We start from the raw sequence: 15000 nt of genomic DNA on the forward strand, positions 1-15000 counted from the left end.
CACGTGCGAACACACACAACCACGCGAACACACACACACACACACACACACACACGTAACAACCATGGCTTTTAATTAGCTGTGCTACTAACCTTTCTAGCGCTGAGATTCACACACCTCTAGTCAACATCCACCTGTTAACACTTACGTGGCTGAGGAGGGGTTCACCCATTCATTCACACATCTACAGTAAAGGTTTTCTCACTGCTGTAGTTAATGTTATGCAGAGGCCCAGACGGCAACAGCATGTTGCTTACAATATTAGCACCAATACCATAGTAAAAAAATTATACACACCAATACTATTTCAAGAAGTGTGCGAGCAGGGTTGCTAAGTAATCTAGGACTACCAGAGCACAGTGTTCAGACAAGGCCAGGATGGCTGCATCACTGAAAAAAATACACGCATCAACACATGCACACACACACACACGCACTCCCCCCCCCCCCCCCCCCACACACACACACCCATACATATGCAAGCGCATACAAACAGTGGCTTGCGGAAGTATTCACCCCCTTGGCATTTTTCACACACAGACACAGACAGGTGAGTGAGAGACAGAGTAATTGTTGGGACACTTGTGACGGCAGCTGTGAAGTCCTTTGTGACAGACAAGACACTTCCTGGATTATGAACTCATTCAGTTTTTCTTTGCGTCCCATAATTCCCCCCCACCTGCAGCGCCCTCCCCCTGGGCAACTTAATGACTGCAGAGTGGATTAAACATTTTACCTGTCAATCAGCCACATATAGGGTTGAGTCCAAAATGGCACCCTATTCCCTACAGAGTATAAAACACAACTTTTGACCATTATGGGCCCTGGTGAAAAGTAGTGCACTTTGTATGGAATAGGGTGCCATTTAGGACGCATTGTGCTACTAACCTTTCCAGGTTTGTGTGATTCACAGTGTGTCATGATTGCCCTGACTCACCTACTGTTCTGGTTCCAGAGCTAGAGACTGGAGTCCACCAACGACAGCCATTTAAGTAGTTGTTTTTGAATCTATACTAGTATTCTCTGACTATTCTCTTGCCACTCTGACAGTAGTTGGTATGTATTTGTTACCAGTACCACGAACACAGTCTATTCCTCGCACAAAAATGTCTAAGAAATTACCATTATCTGACAAAAAAATTATCTAAAATGAGAATGTAAAAATACAATACCTCCCATAAAGAAATACACAACATTGTTATGCACCAAAAGGTTTATCATAGCTTGAGAGTTGATGAAAAAGACAGTGTAGGTGTGAAGTTTTCTCAGCTCAACATAAAGTGAAGGTCGCTTTGGGAGCGACTCGGATATATTTGATAACGAGAGGGAAGTGTGCTACAATGCCTGATGAGCCAGTCGGAGTGTGTGTGTTTGTGTGTGTATGTGTATAAATCTACGCCTGTATGCATGCATGTGTGTGCGTATGCATATCTGCTTTTGTGCATCCCTGGATGCGTATGCGCACATGTGCATGTGCGTGTGTGTGTGTGTGTGTGTGTGTGTGTGTGTGTGTGTGTGTGTGTGTGTGTGTGTGTGTGTGTGTGTGTGTGTGTGTGTGTGTGTGTGTGTGTGTGTGTGTGTGTGTGTGTGTGCGTGCGTGCGTGCGTGCGTGCGTGCGTGCGTGTGTGTGTGTGATTCACAGTGTGTCATCATCCCGGTCCTCTGGATGCCCAGTGCTGGCTTTGTTTCCGTCACTGTCCCATCCTCCCTGTCCTCTGTCTTATTCTCTTTCATGTCCTTTCATGTTTCAGGCTGCATGGCAGAAGGCTGGCTGCTGCATCAGCCACGGCTCCACTGAGCTACTGCCTCCAAAGGGCACTCTGAGCGAGAAAAAAGGTTCCCTTCCACAATATACCATCTGAATGAATGTACAATGAAGATTGCTCTCAAGTCATGGGCGTAGACAGAGGAGGAGAGAAGAGAGTGTTTTTTTTCTCCTTCATTCTCACAAGAGAGAAAAGGATACCGGAGAAAAGAGAAGGTGTTAGTGAGGGAAAAGAAAAGGATGAAAAGCTCCACAACGACAGAATTCTCCCACGGTGAACGTTCCAGCAACACTTGCTCCATTGTGATCTCCTACTGTCCAGCTCATAACAACACAGCGTAAGAGACAAGTGAATAAGCTGATGATCTTCACACGCCTGGAAGGGGAGGATTCTGAATGAAATGGAGGAGGATGCCAAGACTTGGTCCGTTGGTTGATAAAGTGCACGTCGGTAGAGTTGATAAAGTGCACGTCCACATTTTGTCTCGTGACAACCATTTTTTTGTGAACAGCGAACAGACGGAGCAGAGAGAGAAGAAGAGTGCTGATTAATAATTCACCGGGGTATGTGCTTTATAAATAGTGAACGATTAAATATGTAGAGAAGCACGGTGTACTGTACACTGACTACCCTCCAGACCTGGGTTCAAATACAATTTGAAATCCTTTCAAATACTTGATCTTGGCTTAATTGAGCTTGCCTGAGTAGTCACACCGTTGCAAACTGCCCGTCATGCACTCGAGGTAGACTAGAGCAAACGCTAAAAGTATTTGAAAGATACAAAATAATATTTTTTTTAAAGAAATCCAACCCAGCTCAGAAAAGTTGCCATGTTTTGTTCCCCCCCACCCTTTCGTTCTTTCCTTTCTGCTGAGACACTGCTTTAGACGTCATACAGATAGATGCAGGATCTTAATTCGATCACCCTGTTGCAGGAGAACAGGAAATGTACAACTTGTAGTGTATTTGAGGTTTAAAAAGGCTTCTGAAGTTAGTTTTCCCTTACAAAGAATGTATCAACCCCTACAAAAATGTCCATTAATTACAATTCACGTAATAAATCACGTTTCCTGTTGCTGCAGGATTATTTTCCTGCTGTAGCAAACTGGATCAAATTAAGATCCTACTATACATCTGTATATCTTCCCTCTACCTCTCTCTCTTTTCCTTTCTCTCTCTCTCTCTCTCTCTCTCTCCCTCTCTCCTTATCTCTCTCTCCCCTTCCATCTTTTCACTTCTCATCCGTTCCACTACCCTCTCTCCCTCCCCTTCTTTCTATCCCCCCCCCCCCCCCCTCTCGTCCCTCTTGGTCTGTATCTCTCCCTCTAAAGCAGCTCTCCCTCTGGACTGGCCACGTGACCCAGCTATAGCGTGCACCTTTCAGAATCTCCTCCTCAGCCTGTCTCTCCATCCTTTTCCGGCGTGCTGAGGAGCCACAGGCCACGACAGGCCACGACAGGCCACGACACGCCACAACACGCCACGACACGCCGTGACTCGCCACGACAGGCCACGATTCTGAAAGACAGCCTACCGAAGCTCCTGCAGTGGCCCACTACACTTAAAAGCTTCCTGGCCTCCTTTATCTGAAGAGCCGATATTCAGCAAACTGCCGCAGCCCCTTTCTGTCTATGTGGATCTAACAGTATGAATGGGCTGGGATTCCTCTCGGTGTAAATCACTTGATCCAACGCATCTTGGTCCCCAATCAGTCACTCAGGCTGTACTCTGGGGTCTATTTATAGCCCTGCCATTGTCTTTAGGTCTGGCTGGCTCTGGCATCGACCCATTGTACTGTACAACATTTCACATACACCTTTGGGGAGCACAATGCTTAATATACGATCTGCAAAACTTACTGTTAGATGGGTCCCGTGTGGCTCAGTTGTTGGGTTCGATTCCCACGGGGAACCAGTATGAAAGGTATGAAAAATGGATGCACTCACTACTTTAAGTTGCTCTGGATAGGAGCGTCTGCTAAATGACTAAAATGTTTTAAAAAATGAAAGGAGCAATGGTTTCATGATCTACACTGAATAAAATATAAACGCAACATGCGACAATTTCAAAGATTTTACTGAGTTACAGTTCATATAACGAAATCAGTCAATTTAAATAAATTCATTAGGACCTAATCTATGGATTTCACATGACTGGGAATACAGATATGCATCTGTTGGTCACAGATACCTTAAAAAAAAGGTAGGGCTGTGGGTAAGAAAACCAGCCAATATCTGGTGTGACTGTCATACACGTCGATCCAGAGCATCCCAAACTTGCTCAATGTGTGACATTTCTGGTGAGTATGCAGGCCATGGAAGAACTGGGACAATTTCAGCTTCCAGGAATTGTGTACAGATCCTTGCGGCACGTGATAGCGGTGGATAGAATGCAATTATGTTCATTGTCCGTAGCTTATGCCTGCACATACCATAACCCCACTGCCACCATGGGGCACTCTGTTCATAACGTTGACATCAGTAAACCGCGCGTCCACACGACGCCATACGACGTCTGTCATTTCCCAGTACAGTTGAAAGCAGGATTCATCCACGAACAGCACACTTCTCCAGTGTGCCAGTGGCCATCGAAGGTGAGCATTTGCCCACTGAAGTCAGTTACGACGCTGAACTGCAAACCCACAGTTTCATCAGCTGTCCGGGTGGCTGGTCTCAGACGATCCCGCAGGAGAAGAAGCCGGATGTGGAGGTCCTGGGCTGGCATGGTTACACGTGGTCTGCGGTTGTGAAGCCGGTTGGACGTACTGCCAAATTCTTTAAAACGACATTGGAGGCGGCTTAAGGTCGAGAAATTAACATTAAATTCTTTGGTGGATATTCCTGCAGTCAGCATGCCAATTGCACGCTCCCTCAAAAATGGAGACATCTGTGGCATTGTGTTGTTTGACAAAACTGCACAAGCACAAGGTGCACCTGTGTAATGATCATGCTGTTTAATCAACTTCTTGATATGCCACACCTGTTACGTGGATGGATTATCTTGGCAAAGGAGAAATGCTCACTAAAAGAGATGTAAACAAATTAGCTTTTTTGTGCGAATTAATCATTTCTGGGATCTTTTATTTCAGCTCATGAAACATGGGACAAACACTTTACATGTTGCGTTTATATTTTTGTTCAGTATATACACTGCTCAAAAAAATTAAGGGAACACTAAAATAACACATCCTAGATCTGAATGAATGAAATATTCTTATTAAATACTTTTTTCTTTACATAGTTGAATGTGCTGACAACAAAATCACACAAAAATTATCAATGGAAATCAAATTTATCAACCCATGGAGGTCTAGATTTGGAGTCACACTCAAAATTAAAGTGGAAAACCACACTACAGGCTGATCCAACTTTGATGTAACGTCCTTAAAACAAGTCAGAATGAGGCTCAGTAGTGTGTGTGGCCTCCACGTGCCTGTATGACCTCCCTACAACACCTGGGCATGCTCCTGATGAGGTGGCCAATGGTCTCCTGAGGGATCTCCTCCCAGACCTGGACTAAAGCATCCGCCAACTCCTGGACAGTCTGTGGTGCAACGTGGCGTTGGTGGATGGAGCGAGACATGATGTCCCAGATGTGCTCAATTGGATTCAGGTCTGGGGAACGGGCGGGCCAGTCCATAGCATCAATGCCTTCCTCTTGCAGGAACTGCTGACACACTCCAGCCACATGAGGTCTAGCATTGTCTTGCATTAGGAGGAACCCAGGGCCAACCGCACCAGCATATGGTCTCACAAGGGGTCTGAGGATCTCATCTCGGTACCTAATGGCAGTCAGGCTACCTCTGGCGAGCACATGGAGGGCTGTGCGGCCCCCCAAAGAAATGCCACCCCACACCATGACTGACCCTGCTGGAGGATGTTGCAGGCAGCAGAACGTTCTCCACGGCGTCTCCAGACTCTGTCATGTCTGTCACATGTGCTCAGTGTGAACCTGCTTTCATCTGTGAAGAGCACAGGGCACCAGTAGCGAATTTGCCAATCTTGGTGTTCTCTGGCAAATGCCAAACGTCCTGCACGGTGTTGGGCTGTAAGCACAACCCCCACCTGTGGACATCGGGCCCTCATACCACCCTCATGGAGTCTGTTTCTGACCGTTTGAGCAGACACATGCACATTTGTGGCCTGCTGGAGGTCATTTGCAGGGCTCTGGCAGTGCTCCTCCCGCTCCTCCTTGCACAAAGGCGGAGGTAGCGGTCCTGCTGCTGGGTTGTTGCCCTCCTACGGCCTCCTCCACGTCTCCTGATGTACTGGCCTGTCTCCTGATAGCGTCTCCATGCTCTGGACACTACGCTGACAGACACAGCAAACCTTCTTGCCACAGCTCGCATTGATGTGCCATCCTGGATGAGCTGCACTACCTGAGCCACTTGTGTGGGTTGTAGACTCCGTCTCATGCTACCACTAGAGTGAAAGCACCGCCAGCATTCAAAAGTGACCAAAACATCAGCCAGGAAGCATAGGAACTGAGAAGTGGTCTGTGATCACCACCTGCAGAACCACTCCTTTATTGGGGGTGTCTTGCTAATTGCCTATAATTTCCACCTGTTGTCTATTCCATTTGCACAACAGCATGTGAAATTTATTGTCAATCAGTGTTGCTTCCTAAGTGGACAGTTTGATTTCACAGAAGTGTGATTGACTTGGAGTTACATTGTGTTGTTTAAGTGTTCCCTTTATTTTTTTGAGCAGTGTATTTGGAGTTCAAATCCTATTGTGTACTCAAACTATGAAGTTATTTCAAGGTAGCACGTGGGATGAAATTGTGATTAACAATGTGATATAGCTGTATGAAATGACAAAGGCCTATATTAGGTAAATATGATCAGGTTTCAGAGAGCAACTTGAGAATAGAGACAGCTAATAACATCTTACAAGCCTTCCCCGACCCCCATATTTCACAAAGCTACCCATAAACCAAGACACGCCCAGTAGGTTTGTCTGAATTCAAACCCAGGGATCTAAATGCTGCTTTCTGATTTCTCTGACGTTCCTTCTGCTAGGCTGTGAGTCAGTGGGGAGGCTTAAAAACACCCAGTGATTGGTACACTGCAACGGCAGCACTCTAAATTCTGGTCACACACACACAGACGAAAGCCTGAACGTCCCTGAATCATAGAGGCTATAGAGAAATACATCTCCCATCTCCCAGCCTTTAATTGGCAACCTGCAGATATGCACAATGGTGATTTACTCAACCTTTTTCCCAGACTCCTCAACCCCCATTTAGGAAGACTTCTGACCTGGCTTTCTGCAGAGAGGGAGAGAATATCAACTAAACCAGTTTCTTACCCTCGTCAATTTGGTTAACATCTCACCTGACATCCGTTTATGGACGATTCACTAATGTATTTAGGACAATGAGGAGAGCTTTCACCACCGTATAGCCTACCAAATAAATAAGTTGTATGAGAGATAACAGCAGGTTCCAGGACACAGATTAACCCTAGACTAAAAAAAAGCGCAATCATGGATCTCCATTCAAAAATGTATTTTAGTCCAGGACTAGGCTTAATCTGTGTTCGAGAAGCCGGCCCATAGAGTATAGCTACTGTTACACAGGCCGTGTTTTCCCCCCGAAAATATCCAACGAAAAGAGAAGACCAGACAAGTACAGTACACCCACAAAAGTCCTTGAGACTGAACATCCCTGATGTTAGGGGGCTCCCGAGTGACGCAGCGGTCTAAGGCACTGCATCTCAATGCCAGAGGTGTCACTACAGACCCTGGTTCGATTCCAGGCTGTATCACAACCGGCCGTGATTGGGAGTCCCATAGGGCAGCGCACAATTGGTCCAGCGTTGTCCGGGTTAGGTTTGTAAATAATAATTTGTTCTTAACTAAAGGTTAAATAAAATAAATAAAAAATTGGGGTTTTACTAACCCACTCAACAGCTATGTCTGTCCAGCTCCTTTCATTGCTCACTCCACCATCAAATCATTAGTATGCACATGCGGTGTTTTCAAGTTCTGTGTGCTTATCTACAGAAAAGAGGTCTGAGAGGGAAGAAGGGCTTCATTATCAGTGATTGGAACAACTCTTTTGAATACCAATGAATGGGAGGAAAAAACAACGCACCCCTTTAACCAGGTATCCTTGAAGAACCACTCGCCAAAGTTGAAAAACTGCCTCTATCAATTGGAACGGCAAAATAAGAGAAGAAATGAATTGTTGCAGCGTCAGACATGGAAGAGATATAAAGCTTGACCTGCCGCGACACTGTCAAGGTGTGATTGCTGTAAATAAGTTTGGTCGAGCCGCATTATTCACAAAGTAATGACAAACAGGAGCACACCTCTCAGTGAAGGATCAAGGGCAATAAGAGGGGGAGAGAAGGAGAGAGAGAGAGAGAGAGAGAGAGAGAGAGAGAGAGAGAGAGAGAGAGAGAGAGAGAGAGAGAGAGAGAAAGAGAGAGAGAGAGAGAGAGAGAGAGACAGACAGACAGAGTGAGTGAGACTGCGAGAGAAAGAGAGAGAGAAAGGGAGGAGGATATTACCGCGAGATCGCACCACTATGTGGTGATGCTATGCTGTTGAGCTCGAGATGAGATACAAGCCACATTCCCTGGAAGGGACACAATGCGCATTTGACAGTTGGAAGAAGAGAGAAACGTGACTGAGAGGTAGGGAGAGAGAGAGAGGGGAATAGAAACAGATAGAAAGGGTGAGAGAGAAGGTAGAGTATGTGGAAGAAGGGAAAGTCTTGCTTACCTCCAGGTGAGGCGCGGGGTTGAATCCGCACAGGTTGCACACTTGGGCGTGGCACTGGGTGCAGGAGGTGTAGTTGGGCGGCTCGGCTGTACTGCCGATGTTGAGCTCCGTCTTACACAGGGGGCAGTTGACTTTGGGCTTCTCAGGCTCCACAGGCTCCACAGGCTTGGGAGCTGGCTCCTGTCTGGCCGCCGGCTGCTGCTGCTGTTTGAGGGGAGACCCTTGCTGCTGCTGTGGCCCCTTGTGTTGATGCGCAGGCGACTGCTGCTGTTGGGGCCCTTTCTGAGTTGGTGCATGGAGGCCACCCATTTGGGGTGCATGCGGGCCACCTGTCTGGAAAGGTTTAGCACCAGGAGGTCCTTCTTGTTTATTGGTAGGTCCACCCCTGGCAGTGGAGGGCTGGGAGGACGGTGGCCCTGAGAGGGGGTCCACAGATGCCAGGGTGCTGGCCGCTTGGTTGAGGAGCGACGCCCCAAAGCCAAACAGTTTGGTCAGGCCGTCCTGGGGGGGCTGCCCCTGGGGGGCGGAGGGTCGATGAGCGGGGGAGGAGCCAGCGCTGGCAGCCTGGCGGCCGCCCTGGTGCATCGGTGTACCTCTGCCCAGGTCTGGCTGGGAGGGAGCCTTGGCCATGCCCACCAGGGGGACTGCCCCAGGGTGGGGTATCCGGGGCTGGCCGGGACCTCCAGGCCCTCTCTGGCCATATGGGATGTGCTGGGGAGAGCTTGTCGAAGACCCGGGCAGGGAGGCTGAGCCGGCGACAGGGTGTCTCTGTAGGCCAGGGGAGGGCTGTGGCTGATGCTGAGCCTGGGGGTTGGCTTGAGGCTGGGTTTGGCCAAAGGGCTGTTGCTGGGGCTGGCTTTGGCCGTAGGGCTGTTGTTGGGGCTGGGATTGACCATAGAGCTGTTGCTGGGACTGCCCATAGGGCTGGGATTGACCATAGGGCTGGGACTGAGTTTGGCCAAAGGACTGTGGCTGGGATTGACCGTAGGGCTGGGCCTGGGTCTGAGTTTGGCCAAAGGACTGTGGCTGGGATTGACCGTAGGGCTGGGCCTGGGGCTGAGTTTGACCATAGGGTTGGGCCTGGGGCTGGGGGTGGGGTAAAGACTGAAGTGGGGGCTGGGGATGGGATTTTAGCTGGGCTGGATGAACAGGTGATGGCTGGACAATGGGTTTGGCTTGGTGGGATGGAGAGTGGATCTGCTGCTGGCTCTTGGATCGTGCGGTGGTCATGTCAATGCCCAACGCCCTCTGCATCTGGCAGTTGAGACAGAGCCACTCCTGGACCTGGGAAACACAAACAAGAGAAAAAAACATGTTAACAGCACAACAAGTATATTCATTCATGTACTCCTCTTTGATCTTTTTAAACATATCAAGTATTTGAAACATTTGGTCAATCAATCGCTACTGTAATTGGAACCTTCCAATATGTCTATTTGTCCAATTTTTGACTTATGGGATTGAATAAAGTAAGTTGACAAATTAGTAATATCCAGTAGCAATTTTACCACAAATGGACTGCAGAACAGACTGATTGCTGAGTAAATAACCGCAGCCTGGCAGTAGATTCACTTCATAATACAGAGATAATGAGCTCACAGCTCCTCCTCCTCCTCCTCTTACAGATCTAGGGATGTCCTCCCCTGTGTCCAAGCCTGCTTTCCCACTCCACCTCCAGCTGGAGAGAAGCGGCTCTCCAAGTGAGCTAAACCAGCCTCCACTGCCCCGTCATTATCTTTACCTTTTTTTTCTTTCTGTTTTTTTTTAAACATTTGAGTTCTTTAGCAAACACTTATCCAGAGCGACTTACAGTTATTGCATTCATCTTAAGATAGTTAGGTGGGACAACCACATATCAAAGGCATAGTAAGTACCCTTTTCCACAATGAAATAGCTATCAGCAAAGTCAGAGCTTTGTGTGAGTGTTAGTTCAGGACTGGGCTGAGAGAGAGCCACCCTCCCGTAGGGGTGGGAAGGCCAAGAGAGCAGAGGTGTTGGGGGTGTAGGGTTTGAGCATAGCCTGAAGGTAGGGAGGGGCAGTTCCCCTTGCTGCTCCATAGGCAAGCACCATGGTCTTGTAGTGGATGCGAACTTTGACTAGAAGCCAGTGGAGTGTGCGGAGGAGTAGGGTGAGATGGGAGAACTTGGGAAGGTTGAAAACCAGCCATTCTGGATAAGTTGCAGGGGTTTGATGGCAAAAGCGGGGAGCCCAGCCAACAGCGAGTTGCAGTAGTCCAGAAGGGAGATGACAAGTGCCTGGATTAGGAGATGCTCCGCATCCTGTGTGAGGTAGGATCGTACTTAGGATCGTACTTAGGATCGTACTCTACCAATGTTGTAGCACATGAACCTGCAGGAGCGAGTCACCGCTGTTGATGTTTGCAGAGAACGACAGGGTGTTGTCCAGGGTCACGCCTAAGGCTGTCGGGGTCAGGACATTTTGTCAGCCGGTTATTGTTATGCAAAAGACTCCCGGTCTCACGGTAATTGACCCGTTAATGAACATAAACACGTTAAGTGTCTCCAGGCCTCCATGTGTACAAGCTGCAGATAAATCAGCTGATTTGCACCTCTGCAACATCTTCATTTAAAATAGTGTAACAAATCAACTGAATATACACCATCACAATAAATCCATTATTTATTTTAGTCAGGTTTAAAGGAACATTATGATATAAAGAAAATGTATTTCCGAAGAACAGAATATGAGTTATCTGGCTATGCTCTATGCCATAGGCTGTAGGCTTGTTCATTTAGCTAACAAGATATGCTTGTAAGTCCCGTGCCATTATTTTATATTATATGATTTTAAAGTAAGAAGAATATGATCGAACTAAAATAGGAAGGATTTTTTTTCCCATTCTGGAGTGAATGCACTACGAAGTGGCTATGTTGAGCGTAAAAGTGATCGTTTGAAACAGGTCCTGTACGCTAGATTTAGAGCTATTTGGCAACGTTGGTTGTGAATAATACAAACCTTACAATGTCTTAGAAATCAAAAACATGATGCGACTATAGGCTTCTGATGATTTGAGAAAGTAGCAGAGAAAGCTTGAGCTCTGTTCCTTGCCTCAGGCTGCACAGCAGTTCTCTCATCAAGTGATCATATTTTCACCCATCAGACTATTCTCAATTTTATCTTGTCTTAACTAATATGTAACATTGGTTTCGATTTAGAATGGCCCATTTATCAAATGGGCAGGAAATAGGGCAGGGGGAAAAATACATGTTATCTGTATGCACTCAAATAGCGAATGGAGGCCGTGCGCTTTCCTGCCAGTGCGTTTTTCAACGACGCCTGGTAGGCTACCTCGGTTTCATTGCTGAGCATGTGCTTAATATGAGCATCTGAGATTAAATAAAAAATATAAAAGAATATATAAAAACACTTATTTCCCTCCATGCATCAACCACTCTTTGAGGAGCATCCTCTCGCTTCGGCAACATCGACAGTAACATGTTTTCGCAACAAAACATATTTCACGAAACCGTTGACAGCCCCTCCACGCGCTCGAGAAAGCAACAAAGGAGAGAGAGGAGGAGATGAAAGCGCACGGTGGTGAGATATTCTGTATAGCTAAAGGTAATGTCACCCAATTAATTATGAAAATATTTGTAAAAATCCCTATTACTAGGCGATTCGAAATCGACCTCCACAATCAATGAACCGTTCTCTCCCAGGCTCCTGGGTATACATTTTGGAGCATAGCATAAGGTAACCATTCAACATGCATAATAATACAGTCCACACTCAAAGGCGATTACTCAAATGTGTTTAATATTGGTGTATAGGCTAGACCAATTATGTACCAAAGACATCTTAAATCAGTTTTGTTGTATGTTTTTCTGCCATGGGTAATATGCAGTAGGCTATGCATTGTATAACGGCACAATATTTGGGGGGGGGACTTGGGCTCAGAAGCCTATGGGTAGAGTGGCAGGTAAGGTGGAGGTGATATGATCCTTGGCTAGGAGAGGGGGGCCCGCAGTTCTTGGTAGCGGGTCGCGTTGGTGTCACTGTATTATCCTCAAAGTAGGCAAAGAAGGTGTTTAGTTTGTCTGGAAGCAAGACGTCGGTGTCCGTGACGTAGCTGGTTTTCTTTTTGTTGTCCGTAATTGCCTGTAGATCTGCCACATACGTCTCGTGTCTGAGCCGTTCTATTGCGTCTCCACTTTGTCCCTATACCGACATACTACACTGTTTATATTCTGCCATATTCCCAGAAATCTTTCCATGGTTGAATGCGATGGTTTGCGATGGTTTTGCACGAATGCCACCATCTATCCAAGGTTTCTGGTTAGGGTAAGTTTTAATAGTCACAGTGGGTACAACATCTCCAATGCACTTCCTTATAAACTGACTCACTGAGTCAGCGTATAAATCTATGTTATTCTCTGAGGCTTCCCAGAACATTTCCCAGTCCGCGGAATCAAAACAATCTTGAAGCGTGGATTCCAATTGGTCAAACCAGCATTGAATGGTTCTAGTCATGGGTACATCCTGTTTGAATTTCTGCCTGTAGGACGATAGGAGCAAAATGGAGTCGTGGTCAGATTTGCCGAAGGGAGGGCGGGGGGAGTGCCTTGTGTGCATGGTGGAAGTTAGAGTAGCAGTTGTCTAGCATATTGGCCGCGCGAGTGCTGCAGTCAATGTGCTGATAGAATTTACGTTGCCTTGTTCTCAAATTAGTTTTGTTAAAATCCCCAGCTACAATAAATGCAGCCTCAGGATAGATGGTTTCCAGTTTACATAGAGTCCAGTGAAGTTCTTCGAGGGCCGTCAAGGTATCTGCTTGGGGGGATATGCACGGCTGTGACTATAATCAAAGAGAATTCTCTTGGGAGATAATGTGGTCAGCATTTGATTGTAAGAAATTCTAGGTCAGGTGAACAGAAGGACTTGAGTTCCTGTATGTTGTTATGATTACACCATGAGTTGTTAATCATGAAGTGTACACCCCCACCCTTCTTCTTACCAGAGAGATGTTTGTTTCTGTCGGCGTGACGCATGGCCTCTGGGATTAGATCCAATGTCCTGGGTGGTGGTCCGACCAAAGAATCCACTTCAGGAAAGTCATATTCCTGGTCATAATGTTGGTAAGTTGACATCGCTTTTATATCCAATAGTTCCTCCCGGCTGTATGTAATACTTTACTGTATGTAATACTTCAGATTTTCTGGGCTGACAATGTAAGAAATAATACATGAAAAAAAAATACTGCATAGTTTCCCTAAGGACTCGAAGTGAGGCGACCATCTCTGCGCCATCTTTGCTTTGGCATAAGCCAACCAACGGCTAACCACCTGTGAAAGAGAATACTGAAGCAGACATTTGCGCATCTCCAGTCAGAAAAGAACTTGCACAAACTTTTTCCCCCTGGCACATTTTCCGGCTGGTGCCCGCATTGCCTTCATTGTTGTTTTCCTTACTAATAATAATAATTTGGACATGTGTTCGTCCTATCAAAGTAAGTGCCTTATTATCAATATAGATTCTGTATATTGTGTTGTTGTTTCTAATGTAGCACACCATATGTATGGAGCATAATGTATTTACTGTTTTATTCACGTTTTCAAGTACTGGTAAAAAACGATCTGATTCTTGCATAAATTGTAATGGACACTTATAATGTGGGTAAAATACTTTTTGGAAGGTTGTATTGGTTATGATGAGCTAATGCTAAGCTAAATGCCAGCTATGTGTGGCGCCATGTTTGTTGACATCATACAATGCATTCTGGTTGTCTGTCAGACCAAAGAGTTTATAACAAAACGAGGTGAAGGGAGGGAAAATTTGATTGACTTAGATTGTAACTATCGTTACGCAGGGTTACCAACTCAGACCCCCTTAAAAGGGGTTTTATTTTTATTTAGTTTATAAACTTCTCCTGTGTTTGCTCCCCCATTTATTGATAAATCCCCAGCATATCAATATTTCCTGCTTCTTATCCAACCACGATACCTTCCTCCATGTTTACACCCCCATGGACTTGAAATCCCCCACAAATTATGTTTAACCCCCCCCCCCCCCACACACACACACAAAACCCCTAAAATGGTTTCCCCCAAAAAACATTTGCCAAATCTGGCAACCCTGTTTAGCTTCTGTGCTACGGTTAGGCTAGGCCAATGGGTGTCAGTGTGCATGCGCCCGCCCTGCCACAGGTGTCGCTAAAGCGCGATGGGACAAGGAAATCTCAGCCTGCCAAACCCTCTGCTAACCCGGACGACGCTGGGACAATTGTGTGCCGCCTCATGGGTCTCCCAGTCATGGCCAGCTATGACACACAGCCTGGGAATCAAACCCGGGTCTGTAGTGACACCTCAAGCACGGCGATGCAGTGAGCCACTCGGGAATCCCCCGCAAATTGATTTTAACAAACAATTTGTCCCCCCAAAAATGCGTCCCAATGTTGAATTTCAAAATCCCAATGTGGCCCTCGAGCCAAAAAGTTTGTCCACCCCTGGGCTAGGCAGTAGGCTTGTATTTGGGGTGATGATCTGTG

The 15000-nt window shown here is 46.5% G+C and overlaps 1 protein-coding gene across 1 annotated transcript in view; it reads right to left on the reverse strand.

Moving 5' to 3' along the window:
• The window catches only part of LOC120058721 (protein bassoon-like), a 128212-nt gene that overhangs the window by 74933 nt on the left and 38279 nt on the right, over window positions 1-15000 (reverse strand). The window contains exons 2-4 of the mRNA XM_039007464.1: window positions 9676-9778; window positions 9088-9476; window positions 8495-9010 (exon numbers count right to left, since the gene is read on the reverse strand). Coding sequence (XP_038863392.1) covers window positions 8495-9010; window positions 9088-9476; window positions 9676-9778 — 1008 coding nt within the window. The remainder of the gene's footprint in view (window positions 1-8494; window positions 9011-9087; window positions 9477-9675; window positions 9779-15000) is intronic.

This window comes from Salvelinus namaycush, chromosome 14 (genome assembly GCF_016432855.1).
Source record: "Salvelinus namaycush isolate Seneca chromosome 14, SaNama_1.0, whole genome shotgun sequence".
Lineage (NCBI taxonomy): Eukaryota > Metazoa > Chordata > Actinopteri > Salmoniformes > Salmonidae > Salvelinus > Salvelinus namaycush.